The sequence below is a fragment of the Poromitra crassiceps genome, assembly GCF_964638095.1.
Source record: "Poromitra crassiceps genome assembly, chromosome: 14".
NCBI classification, from domain to species: Eukaryota; Metazoa; Chordata; class Actinopteri; order Beryciformes; family Melamphaidae; genus Poromitra; species Poromitra crassiceps.
Window position 1 is genome coordinate 44,287,831 of NC_139633.1, and position 13,860 is coordinate 44,301,690.

The 13,860-nt window shown below is 44.1% G+C and overlaps 1 protein-coding gene across 1 annotated transcript in view; it reads left to right on the plus strand.

Annotated features, from left to right (window-relative positions):
* Positions 1-13,860, plus strand: part of ubr2 (ubiquitin protein ligase E3 component n-recognin 2) — a gene marked incomplete at its 5' end in the record, with an annotated part of 209,586 nt that overhangs the window by 98,395 nt on the left and 97,331 nt on the right. Inside the window, 3 exon segments of the mRNA XM_083650803.1 lie at positions 2,176-2,330; positions 5,340-5,442; positions 13,680-13,789. Coding sequence (XP_083506929.1) covers positions 2,176-2,330; positions 5,340-5,442; positions 13,680-13,789 — 368 coding nt within the window.

The following is a 13,860-nucleotide window of genomic DNA, read 5'->3' on the forward strand; positions in this document are numbered from 1 at the left end:
TGAAAATGTTTTGTCCCCTCTATTTATTCCACTACTTTTCCTGATGTTTTAGTTTTTTGCCGTGGTATCGTTTCAGTATCGGTATCGAGATACTTAGGCAGGTATCGGTATCGAACTCATAATTTTGGTATCGTGACATCCCTAGTAGGGATATGCCTGTGTGGACAATTGGAGTCATTAGTACTGTATCTTCAGTCAATCTTGAAAATCTTACAAGTAACATCAAATAGTATGGTTTGAATAGTGAAGATGTAGGCCTATCAGGGCAGAAATTAATGGACAGAATGTACTTTACCTTTCACCATCATTTCAGGGTACAGGTCTAAAACTGCTAATAATAATAAAAGCGACATTCCATCACTTTTTACTGATGTGTGCTGGCGTTGATTAGGCCATGTTATCTATAGCAGCTAACGTAGCATGCATGCTTTTGTTGTCAAAACAACAGAAGCCTGGACAACGTTAGCTACTGTATGAGGCATCTAATGTTTTCTGTAGGTACAGCCAGCTATGTACAGTATGGGGGATGTCGAGATTGACTCAAGGTAATGTTATTAATGATATTGTGATTATTGTAAAGTTAGTAATTGAGCTAACAGCCTAATATTACTGTGGGCACGCTAAGCTAAGTAATGCTAGCTCACTTAGCACAGTCTCCGAAGCCAGATGACGGTCAGACCCAAACCCAAGCAGTAACAGGGTTCATTGGACGCATCTCTGTGTGCTGTTACCGCTGCTTGTGTTTATCGGTACCATGTGGAACCGCCGACCGGGACCAAGCAAGCAAATTACCGCTTGAAACATGAAGCAAGCACTGCTAAACACTGGGAAGAAAGCTTAACGCTTCGTTCACACAGGGCACCTACGCCTTGCCTTGCCTCAACCCACGCCTACGCCTACATACCTTGAGCTGGGCGTGAACCTATCACATGCTTTTGCGATCACACTGGACGCCTATTCCACGCTGAACCTGCGAGTCACAAGCGCCTCTCCTCTCTCCCGAGTGTTTTTTTTGTCACGTGTGGTCCCGAATTATCATGGGTAGGTAAAATAAATCTGATATATTTAATGTGCTATTGATGCTGAATATGTATAACCAGGTCTCCTTCTTGGGTCACTGTTGTCATAGAGAACTGGATGCTGTACTAAGTGGATTCACTTTTCATTGTCCATCTTGCTTCTTCGGTCGCTATTCTCTCTCCTGAAGATTTGTTTACCGACGGGGAGAAAGCCCCACGTGATAGCCACCCGTCAATCACTCTCTCTCTCTCTCTCTCTGCTCAACACTGTTGTAGTAACACCATTTTATTTTGAAATTCAGTTGACTTTACCATTTCCCACGGATATTGTCGCGTTTTTCCTTCATGGCTTGACAGAAAAAGTCTGCCTTCACGCGCCTAGTCGGCTTGAAAATAGAACTCACGCCTAAACGATAAAATCGGCGCAGCTCAGGCGAGGCGTGGGTGCACGCAAGGTTCACGTTGAGGCGCCCTGTGTACACAGCCTCATTGACGTAGGCGTAGGCAAGGCTTGGGTGCTGTGTGTGAACGTAGCCTAAGGCCAGATGGGAAAGAAGAACAAAATGAAATGTGAGTTCACATGACCGGCTGGTTTACCAGGCTAGGTCACCTCTAGATAACTCCTGAATTCCAGGGCATGTCTGAAAGGGGCTATAGAGAGACTACAGGAAGCTAGGCGACGTTACCTTAAAAATAAAAGCATTAACTTATTACTGGGTAAAGAAAAAAGTCGACTTTTCGAATTAGAGATATTCCTCCAATTTGTCTGTGTTCTATGTGTTGTGTATTTTGGATCACACACACACACGCGCACACACACACACACACACACACACACACACAAAACATTGCAATGTGCATCAATAAGGCTATTACTTTAAGGTTCTGACCAGAAGTTTCCGTTTTAATCCGGCTGACTTGAATCTGCTCAGAGTTGGTGCGGACATTTGTGGCTCCAGTCTGCACGTGAATCGTTATCACAAACACTGTGTATAAACACTGAATCAAAGGCAAGAACGCAACCACAGTTTGCCGTTTTATGCACAGACCATTTTCGTCTAGACGTGGCCTTACAGTAGGCTGCTAATGTTCTGATGTGTGTGTGTGTTTCTGTGTGTGTGTTTGTGGTGTGTGTGTGTGTGTGTCTCTCTCTCAGCCCTCCCCCCCCCGGCCCTCCCCCCCCTCTGCCCCCTCTTTGGCAGCCTGGTGAAGGTGTTGCAGTCTGACGTCTTGCTGGCCGTGCAGGGAGCCGTGCTGCAGTGGGCCGTGGAGCCCAGCGGGGGGGGCTGGAGTGAGTCCATGCTGCAGAGGGTAAGCGTTGCAGAATTCTCCTAAACAATTGAAGTGGATGGTGACCAACCTTCAAATGGAAAACCCCCCAAAACAAAACAAAAATCCATACTGCTCATCTGGCGTAATCCAAGTCTCCACAAGCCCTGAGATGCCAAGTTGACTTGAAAAGACGTCATTAACACCCAGTCATTTACACGGTGCTCCAACAAGGTTACTGTAGCCTGCTACAGTAACTACATCTCACCTTCCACTACCATCCACACTAATACGTTTTGATTTTATTGCTGCATTCCTTTATGGTTGGAGGTGGGAAACGCGTCATCTCCGTGCATTCGAGCTTCAAGTCGCAAAACCATGGATGCTAGTAGCATCAGCTAACTACTGTGTTGGTATGTTGATTGGTATGAAAACATACTGTTGTTGAAAACAAAAGTGTTTTAAATGAATACAGTCTTATTTGTATGTCTCCGCTGGCGATAGCCGTGGCCAGAGGCATTATGTTTTCGGGTTGTCCGTCTGTACGTCCGTATGTCCCTAGGTCTGTCCGATGCTCGTTAACGCGATATCTCAGGAACTCCTTGAGGGAATTTGTTCAAATTTGGCTTAAACATCAACTTGGACTCAATGATGAACTGATTAGATGTTGGTAGTCAAAGTTGAAGGTCACTATGACCTCAAGACCGCCCATTTCATGCTCGTTAAAGCGATATATCAGGAACGCCTTGACAGAATTTCTTCAAATTTGGCCCAAATGTCCACTTGGACGGAAAGATGAACTGATTACATTTTGGTGGTGAAAGATCACATTTCAAGGTCACTGTGACTGCATGTCCGTCCATTCCATCAAGGAACGGGCGTGGGGCTAGGTAAAAGAGAGCAAAGCTAGGGATAGGAAGGTCTTAAAGAGTTGGGATTCGAGGGGTGGGTAGGACCATTTTCCATGTTGAAAATGATTAGCCGTGTTGTTGAGGTATCCAAACATTCTCTAAAGTGCTATATGGCTGAATGTCCACACCATTGCGTCTGGATGTAGACTGCGACTTGTTTGCCGGTATTTCTGATTTTGACCATATATGATGTGGGTGGCCATGTTGGAATTACTTCAAATGACGCGCTGGGAGCAACTAGGTTTTGAGAAATCATACCTGAGTTTGCGAGTAGGAACTCAGAGTTGACGCACCATTTTATTAGTTTTTTCCTAGTAGCAATTTGCGACCTCCGAGTTATAACCGAATGCAGCATAAAACATACAGTTTTTGGTATGTGTACACCTAATTATTGGTATATATTATGTGATATATATTTATATTAATATATCGTCGCTGTTGTGCCAGGACCTCGAATCTCCCTTTTTATGCCTCCGCCGGCGATAGCCAGGCCGGAGGCATTATGGATCCGGGTTGTCCGTCCGTACGGCCGTCCGTACGGCCGTCCGTCCGTACGTGGTTCGTTAACGCGATATCTGAGGAACGCCTGGACAGAATTTCATCAAATTTGCCTCAAACATCGACTTAGACTCAAGGATGATCTGATTAGATTTTGGTGGTCAAAGGTCAAAGGTCAAGGTCACTGTGACCACTCGAACACCATTTTCAAGCTTGTTAACGCGATATCTCAGGACTGCCTTGACGGAATTTAATCAAACTTGTCTCTATCATCGACTTGGACTCAAGGATGAACTGATTACATTTTGGTGGTCAAAGGTCAAGGTCACTGTGACCTCTCAAACGCCATTTTTAAGCTTGTTAACGTGATATCTCAGGAATGCCTTGACGGAATTTAATCAAACTTGTCTCAAACATCGACTTGGACTCAAGGATGAACTGATTAGATTTTGGTGGTCAAAGGTCAAAGCTCAAGGTGAGCTCTCGAACGCCATTTTCAAGCTTGTTAACGCGATATCTCAGGAATGCCTTGACGGAATTTAATCAAACTTGTCTCAAACATCGACTTGGACTCAAGGATGAACTGATTACATTTTGGTGGTCAAAGTTCAAGCTCACTGTGACCTCTCACACACCCAATTTCTAAGCTCTGTAACGCAACATCACAGGAGCGCCTTGACGGAATCTCTTCCAATTTGCCTCAAATGGCGATTTGGACTCCAGAATGAACTAATGCGGAGGCATAAGTCCGCGTTGCGGTTGTTCTAGTTTCACTTTTTTACTTTTTGTCATAAATCAGTGTCATTGGTCATCCTTCACGTCTCTGTGTGGTTTTTACAAAATGCAATTAATGGAAAAGCATTAAAACGAGCTTGTGAGTAAATCTCGTAAAGCCATTCGCCCTCAATCTGTCAGTCAAACCTCGAAATTCGTCCCCTACCTCCGTCTGTAGCCCCCCACGCAGGACAATAAACCCGCAAAAGTCACACGACAGACGTGCTATGTATTTCTCATATCTAATCCTGGCTTCCTCTGACGTTAATAGATCAATCAAATGTTTTCCAGTTATTCCTAGGCTGCAAACTTGTTTTAACATGCAAATCGGAGTGTTTTCTGACGAGAATAAAGTAACGTTAATGCTACGTTATGTCAGACTGTTCTCATCCCAATGCCAAAGCCCCCACCTCGGCCATGAGAGGCGAGGGGGACTGCTGCTGCGCGCGCCCCCGCGGCCCGGCGCTTGGGGCTCGTGCATGAGCCTGACTGGCCGGGAGAGAGTGCTTCCAAGTCGGACTGATAATATAAACATAATTTGAGCTTATCCAGGTAAGATATTAATAAAGTAATGACACATTCAGCGGGAAACTAACTATAATTAAGCCATGTGCCAACTTTGACGACGTTTGGTTCAGTATTTTAAGAGCAAACAGGTTTTTTTAACTTCCTGAAAAGTTGCTGTTTTGGAGATTCGAGGTCCTGGAACGACAGCGACGATATTTATAATATTGCTACGTTTACACGTAGCGTCCACACTACTCTGGCCTTTTCCAACCCCTAAAGAGACTTTGGACTGTGTGTGTGTGTGTGTGTGTGTGTGTGTGTGTGTGTGTGTGTGTGTGTGCACACGCGTGCACATGTATAGGTGCTCCACCTGGTGGGCATGGCTCTGCTGGAGGAGCAGCAGCAGCTGGAGAACAGCAACGGAGACGACGACGTCACATTCCACTACACCAGCAAGATCACACGTCAGTACATTACATTACGTCATTTGGCTTACAATATTACATTTTGTCAACAGTAGAGAAATAAACTTTGCAACACAGTCTGACAGCTACAACTTTGAAGGAAGAGAGTAGCACCTCTAGAAAGTAGATCGAGAAGGAATCTTTTTTTTTAGAAAGAAATACTAGTTTAAGATGGGCCCAGCAGGTGTGTTTTTAGTTTTCGCCAAAAGATGGGCACTGATTCGGCCATCCTGACCGAAGGGGGGAGCTAGATTACAAGGGTTACTACACGTGTAGGTACCATGTCTACGGGACCTAAGAGTAGATGTTACAACAGGAATGGGAAAAAGACATAGTGAGCAGGGAGTTAGTCAAAGAGAAGTAACAAAAAAGACAACCCCTATTCTCTGGCATACCCTCGATGGACTCCCACACATAGACTCCCTATAGTGGGGCGGGCATAGCTCAATATATGAGACCAATCATTCATTTTGTGATAAATGCACCAAATTTTGCAGATGTGTTCAGAGATATATTCTGAACAAAACTAGATATTGGGGCATCGAAAATTTGCCCCCTGGTGGCCGTGACAGACATTTTTCAAAATGGCCACCATCAATTTGTCAATATTTCCTATTCCATTCGTCCCACATGAAATACCAGACATAATATAAATCCTAGTAAGCCTGAGAACCAAATAAAAATAGTCTTTCAAAATTATAGGGATTTTTACAAAGTAATTGGTAATTTCATTATATTATGTGTGTACATTATAGGCCTATTAGTGTGGCTATTGTTCATTTTGTGATAAAAGTGCCACATTTGGCACAGAAATAGCTTAATTATGTAGAAGGCATCTGGATATTGGGGCATTGCAGATTGGCATTTCTATGACCATTTTCCAAAATGGCCACCAGCCGTAGCTCAACATATGAGACCAATCGTTCATTTTGTGATCCAAGCACCACATTTTGCAGATATGTTCATATATTCTGAACAAAACTGGATATTGGGGTATCGCAAATTTGCCCCCTGGTGGCCGTGGCATACATTTTTCAAAATGGCCACCATCGATTTGTCAACATTTCCTATCCCATTGGACCCACATGCAATACCAGATATAATATACATCCTAGTAAGCCTGAGAACCAAATAAAAATACTAATTCAAAATTATATGGACTTTTATGAAGTAATTGGTCATTTCATTCTATTATGTGTGTACATATAGGTTAGCTGGTTAGCTATGCTGCCCCACTACTAGTCTTTGTGCCCAGAGGCTGCCGCTCTAGACTGAATGTGGCATAGGAATAAGTACCATTTGAACCGATACCGGTACCTGGACTTCGATACGGTACCGAAAATGGTACCTTTTTCTGTATTTTACACACTGTAATAACAAACCTGTACAGTTGTACAAAAAAAGTCCAAACTTCTCAATTTCAACAACTTTATTTCGAACATTTCGAACATCCCTACCTCCCAGTTCAATGAACTAGGAGCAATGAACTACTCAGAACATTATTATGTAGCACCCTCCTTCCCTCCCTCTTCCCTCCCAAACCAAGAGTTGTAGCATGCTAGCAGCAAGGTTAGTTTAGTGGGGTTGGGGAAAATGGGGGGAATAGTACTTAGAAAAACAAATAAAAAATATAGCCGCAAGCGGCGATGGGCGGGGTTCAAGCCTTGCGCAGATGACAAAGCTTCTGATTCTGACTAGGACATCCTCCTTGATATATCTGACAAATTTTGCGATCATTGGACAAACAGGTGTGGAGTTACAGCCTTTTTTATGTTAAGCCACGCCCATTTCTGGCGTTTATGGCGCCCCCTTTTGGTCGAATTGCACAACATTTGACACACATGGTCTAGGATGGTCTCCGAAGACCTCCTGCAAGTTTCGTGAAGATTCCTTAACACATTGAGTGCCAAGGACGTCTCTGGACGTCCTAAAAAAATGTAACGAGGAGTGCCAAGGACGTCTGTGGACGTCCTAAAATCATAATTCATATTATTCCATAATTCTGCTGTTTAAGGTCGTACCTAGCCAGTGAGCATGAATCCCTTCAAGGGATCACACGGCGCCATCTTAAACATCGTCACGGGAGCTGCGCCACCCACCTCAGATCCTTGACTTTGTGCAGGAGACAGCAGGGAAAGACGTGATCAAAGTGGAAACCGATGCATGCTTCAGCCAGAGCCGTATAGATTGCTCTGTCTGCAGCGGAGCGGACAGTTGGCTCGGCTGCATCCGTGCCCACAACTGAGCTCTTCTGCTTATATCTATCTTCTATCTATCTGTTTCTCCACACGATTCCCTGCCAGAAAGCCAGCACCCGAAGCCGAACGGCCAAGCCCTTTTCGTTCAGTCGCCTTTGGCATTTCCTTGTTGCGCTAGGATCCGTCCGGGGCAAAAACGGAGTCAGACTCTGTGCGTGTGGGGAGGAGCCCGCAGCTCAGAGGTGGAGAGGGGGGGAGGGGGGGGGAAGGGGGGAGGGGGGAACAGGCTGCACAGAAACCACACCACGCCACCACATCAGAAAACACCAGCCAGAGTCAGTGAATGTGCTCGAAATTAGAGTGCAAAAAGTATTCATAAAAGTCACTACGGTATATCTTGAAAAGTAAAAAAAAACGTCAGAAAACCCTTGAAAGTGCACTTCTTACAGAGGCTGTTATTTCATAATGGAACTGTCTAGAAACAAAATTTCTTCTTTGGAAGAAGCAGGAGTGTTCAATGTTTCATTAGAGTCCAGCCCTCTCAATATAGCCCTAATAGAAAAAATTCTATAGCTGTTTTCAACTGAATGGAAGTGAATCTGGCACAGGCTCCAGACAATTTTACTGAAGCGCTGTGGCACTCAATGTGTTAATCGGTCATGAAGTGAGGACAATTTAGCTGTGAGGCCACGCCCTCTCACAACTTTAACGATCAATATCTCCGAAACTAAAGTAGATTTCAAAAATCCACCAATCACGATTGTAGAGCTTGCTCCAAAGATGCTTCCTGGAGATTCTAGTGCAAATCGGTCCAACGGTCTAGGAGGAGATGCAAAAAATGTGTTTTCCAAACTTTTCCAAATATCTCAAAAACTTTCCAGGCGGACATTGAGGGTCCTTATGGCAAATTTGTAGAGCAGGTCCACCTGAACATCTGGAAAAAAAAAGTTTGAAAATCGGACCAACGGCGTGGAAGTTATGGCCTTTAACACTTTCAGTGCCACGGCCCTTGGGCAAAAGGTTGCTTGCTGTGCCACATAGGCCGCAATGCATTTTAAAACAGTCATATAATTTTTTTAATAATTACTATGTAAACACTGAACACGCACACATAACGATGAGACTCTCTTCTATCACCTGCAAAAAAAAGTTTATTGATCCCATTTTCCGTTCTTTAGTTATGAGCCGGAGAAGATAGCTTGATTGAAGCAAAAACATCCCTTTTTTTCTACGAGCTGAGATAATGAGCCTTTTGTGAAATTAAACATTTCAAGCACATCACTGACTCTGAAGCTAATTTTCTGATGTCTGGGTCTGTCTGGGTGAAGTGTATGCTGCTCTGCGTGCTCCCCCCCCCCCCCCCCTCAACTGCACACGCCTCCTGGGTGTGTCTTATGTGTCTGGTGGCTCTCAGTCTCTGCTGAGTTTGCTGCGCACACACAGTGACACAGCGACATTCAGCTTTTTGGTTCCGCGTGTGTTTGTCACGGGCTGGCATGCTTACAGTTCGGAATAATAAGGCTGATTATGTGAATGTGCTGTTGCAGCGTACATGGAGGTGCTCAGTTGTGACAGCGGATGCTGCTGCTGGGGGCACAGCTGGCGTTGTGCTCGTTTATGGAGGCACGTCGATGCATACGGACGGATGCGATGCGATTTCCTCATTTTCCCCAGTGACTATTTCTGTGTGTTTGGCTCCTTTTTCTCTGATCAGGAGAGTGCTGTCGCCACCTAATGGGTTTGTAAAATAGGTTATCGACCTCCAATAGCTACAATATTGTTAGAGGCGACGTAAGAAGCTTAGATCGACACCCCCCCGTCAAAAAAACAATTTGGAGTTATGACGCCATTTGGCGTCGCTGGCACTGTACGGTAAATTTCTAATGACGCCATATGGCGTCGCTGGCACTGAACGTGTTAACGTAAAACCTTCGATTATAGCGCCACCTTCAGGCCGATTCGAAAAATCTTTTTTGAGCACCTACCAGCCAACAATATCTGTCATTGGGCCAAGTTTCAGGTCTCTACCATTTACCAACTCACGGGAATTTGCGTTGGGGCAGATGAACAACAAGAAGAAGAATAATAATAATAAACCGGCACAAAAACAATAGGGTTTCAGCCCCTTCAGGGCTTGAACCCCTAATGAAACATGGAGGACAGGGTAAAAAAAATAATATTGTATTTATTCTACAACTTAAAGTCGAACTGAACCCATTCGTCGCGTGCGTCGGAGTCCATTTCAGACTGAAAACATAATTTGTCTCAGATGACAGGTTGAGAGGCGGGTCATAGTATCATGTCGATGGTTTTATTTGACAATTCTGGGGACTGGATTGGGCTTTGGCCAATCCTGGCGTGTTCCGCCTCCAAATCAAGTGGGATTCAGCGTGTTGTGGCGCTCTCCTCGGGAAGAGCCTGCTGACGCGAGGTTAGTGGCTGAGTGGAGCTCAGCGAGCCGCAGGCAGCCAGCTGCCTTCAAGTTGCCGAGCGGAGAGTGCAGCCCGTCGGCCTGGAATCTCCGAGGTGCGACCCCTGACAACCAGGCTCTCGGAGGAGCGCGCCATTATTGCTATTGTAGTAAATAATATTCCTGGAATGCAAGTTTTAACACGGCAGTTACGGTACATTTCTTTGCATTCTTAGACATTACCGTTTGATTTACTTTGCATAATTGGTCAAGTTAGTAGTTAGTTTATGGGCTAGAAATTCTGCCAGATGACATTTTCCCCTTCATTTGGAAGAGAAAATTATCCTGAAATGAAGATGTGATTGACAGCTGCCATGTCGTGATATGATTGGTTGAAATGGGGTATACATTTGATAGTACTAGGTGACGTCAGCAAACTGTAGATTACTGTTATGAATGAAATCTTGAAAAATGATGATGTGAAAAAGTGTGAAAAACTAAAGAAATTAGATTTTTGTGATTTTTCTTTTACATACATTATTAAATAGGTGCACTGAATACCCATGTATTTGAACTAAAAGAAAGTAAAAAAAGTCATTTTTGGGTTCAGCTCGACTATAAAGTATAAAACAAACTACTCCAGCAATGAACTAGGATCAATGAACTACTCAGAACATTATTATGTAGCAGCACCCACACAAAATAAAAAGCCCTCCTTCCCTCCCTCTCCCCTCCCAAACCATGTGTTGTAGACAGTAGCAGCAAGATTACTTAGTTTAGTGTGGTTGGGGAAAATAGTAATTAGAAAAACAAATTAAAAATGGACCGTGTAAAAAAAGTTTGTAAATTAAAAAGCTGTATCTATTTTACAATTTAAAGTATAAAACAATCTACTAGCAATGAACTACTCTAATAAACTACAAATTCTAGCAGCTCTTTTTCAGAAAGTTTAACTTGTCCACTAGCAATGCAACTAAAACTGTAGCTCTACTTTAGCAGTTCTTTTTGAGAAAGATCAACATGTCCACTCTCTCAGGTAAGAGTCGAGCCAGTTCGACACTTGCTGTTGAGAACACCCCCTCTGAGGGTGTAGAAGAGGCCTGGACACAAGTTTGCCAGCATTGGCATCTGGTCCCTCTTCTGCCACCACCACAGAACGGGATTCACTCAAGTCAGGACTCCTGTACATCCTTCTTGGCCTTTTCATTGATTGAGGGGCCACTGGTGTCCACCACAGCTTCCAGCAGGGCCTGGTCTTCCTCTTCAAAGAGCTCGCCAAGTGCTGAAAGTTTCTTCTTCTTATGGAATGGTAGCTGAAAATAGAAAAAGGTGTCATGATTCATCAAGAATTATTCATGTTATCAATAGAACAACAAGTGTCAGTGCTATGCACATCTTACGCGAGCTGCTGCTGCTCCTGCAGACTCCTCCTCTTCTTCCTCCTGAACTTTGGCTTTGAATTAAGGATCCGGGGCAGTAGCCTCCTCAAGGAACCGTTGGAGGTCACAATTTGCTTCATCCTAACAAGATTAAACATTTTTAAAATGCATTGCAATGCATTTTAAATGCAATAATTCTTAGGTGGCAGCACGGACACTAGTGAGTAGTGAATGTCTGAACTAAATTATTATGAACTACATACTGTACAGTGTAGTGTGGGGAGAGGTCTGCCCAGATCTTCTCCTTGATGGCTCGCTTGAAGGCAGAATCATCGCCATTCACCTTCAGGGACCATGTTGGAAATAAATGTTCACACTTTTACATGTTTTCCCTTTGGGATACAAGAACAACCAACTCACCAAAGCTGCTACTACAATCTAAAGTGTTCTGACCAGACAGAGAAGCAGAGCAGGCAGGTCTCTAAACTGAAAAAGATGTGACACACATGCACACAGACACGGACATGCACAAACACCCACCATACACATACAAACAAGGGATGTCGACGGTTAACCGTTAACCGTTTAACCGCCGACAACGTCATTGGTCGGTTAAGCATGTCGGTCAAACGGTTAATTTGCATATTAAATTGGCATACAACGTGTTGCCAATATGGTGTTTTTTTTCCTCCTTCGCGGTAAGCAATGTTAACAAGTAGTTACTGTAACAGCAGGATATAGGAATTAAAAGCTCCTGCCAGAACAACATTAATTTAGAGAAAGGCTTTTCCAAATGTTTGAGAGAAAAGCAGTGTGCAGCACTGACTTCTCTCTGTCTCTCTCACTGTCCGCTCCACACATGCGCCACAGCCCCGCCCCTCTCTGCTTTGACCAGACAGACGCCCTGCCTGCCCTGTGCAGACTACAGCCAGCCAGTCACTCTGCTGCTTCTGTGTTCCAGCCGCTGTCATGAAACGGGTTTTCAGTTTGGTCAGGACAGGAGCCCATGGCCTGAAACCCGACACCTTGCTCACCTCACAGCGTTCAGCATGCACTGCGCACGTCTGTGTCGGGAGTCAAACCTGATGGAACGTGCACATGACTTTTTCTTCACTGGCTCATTCGGTTTCACTCTCTCTCCCTCCCTCTCTGCATGTTCATCATGCACACGCATGCATATGCTCGCACTCAATGATCAAACAGTATTTTTTTACCGTGTTACAAAAATGCAGACATGCGTCTAATTGACGATTGAAAAGTAACAATTAACGTTAGTCTTTACTGTCCAACACAGAGCAGTTCGGAGAAATTGTTTCACAACGAGAGACGGATTGTTTGTAGACTGCATTCATTGACACTTTCAAAGCCGGTGTGAAAGCAGCTACTGACAGCTGCATGCGGACTCGTCTTCATAATGACTGTTAACACAGAGAGCATATAGCCCTCGTTGCGTGCGTGAAGACAGAGGGAGAAGGAGTGAGACCAAAAGCAGGTATTATATATTGCTAAAAGGAGAAGATACTGTAGTGATGCACGCTTTGTCAGTGCGCCCTGCAGCCCCTGGGCTGTCGTCCGCTCAAACAGTACTTCACGGAGCGGCTGCGTGTCAATTGACATGTCCTTAATATGCAAAGCGTGCAGCTCTAAGCAGTATTGCCTATCGGAGGAATGTTTTTGTTTAGATGGCTGGAGGATTTAACTTGTCTTCTCGTTTTGTTAATGTGTTTTCTTCTGCTTGTAGATGTAAAATAAATGCTTTCTAATGAAAAAAAATCAAGCATTTGTTGTGTTAATGGTTTAATGGCGCACAGACAGTCAAAATGCACATTTTAATCTTCTCGGTTAACCGACAATTGTCGGCTAATGAGGGTCGGTTGTCGGTCAAAGAAAATTATGATTTTCGACATCCCTAATAGTATTAGGGATGTCGAAAATACAAACACACTCCCACAATCAAAAACATGTATGTTAGGGTTAATACTCCTGTCAAAGACATGTCTGTTAGGGTTGATCCTTTTGTCAAACACATATATGTTAGGTTTAACACTCCTGTAAAAGACATGTATGTTAGGGTTAATAATCCTGTCAAAGACATGCATGTTAGGGTTAATACTCCTGTCAAATATGTGTGTGAGTAGGAACTCCGAGTTGACACACAGTTCTATTTGGTTTTTCCTAGTAGCAAGTGTGAATTTGTTACCTCAGAGTTATAACCGAATGCAGCATAAAACGTGTGTGTGTGTGTGTCAGGTCCAGGAGAAGCTCCCAGTACATCAGGAAGTGTTCTGGCTCTACTGGAAAGTCTGCAGAACGCTCCACACCTGGAGGTCCACAAAGACATGATCACCTGGATCCTCAAGGTACACACACAAAACACCTCTGCAATTCTGTGCTCCTCTACAAGTCTGTATGGCCCTCTAGAAGTCTGTGC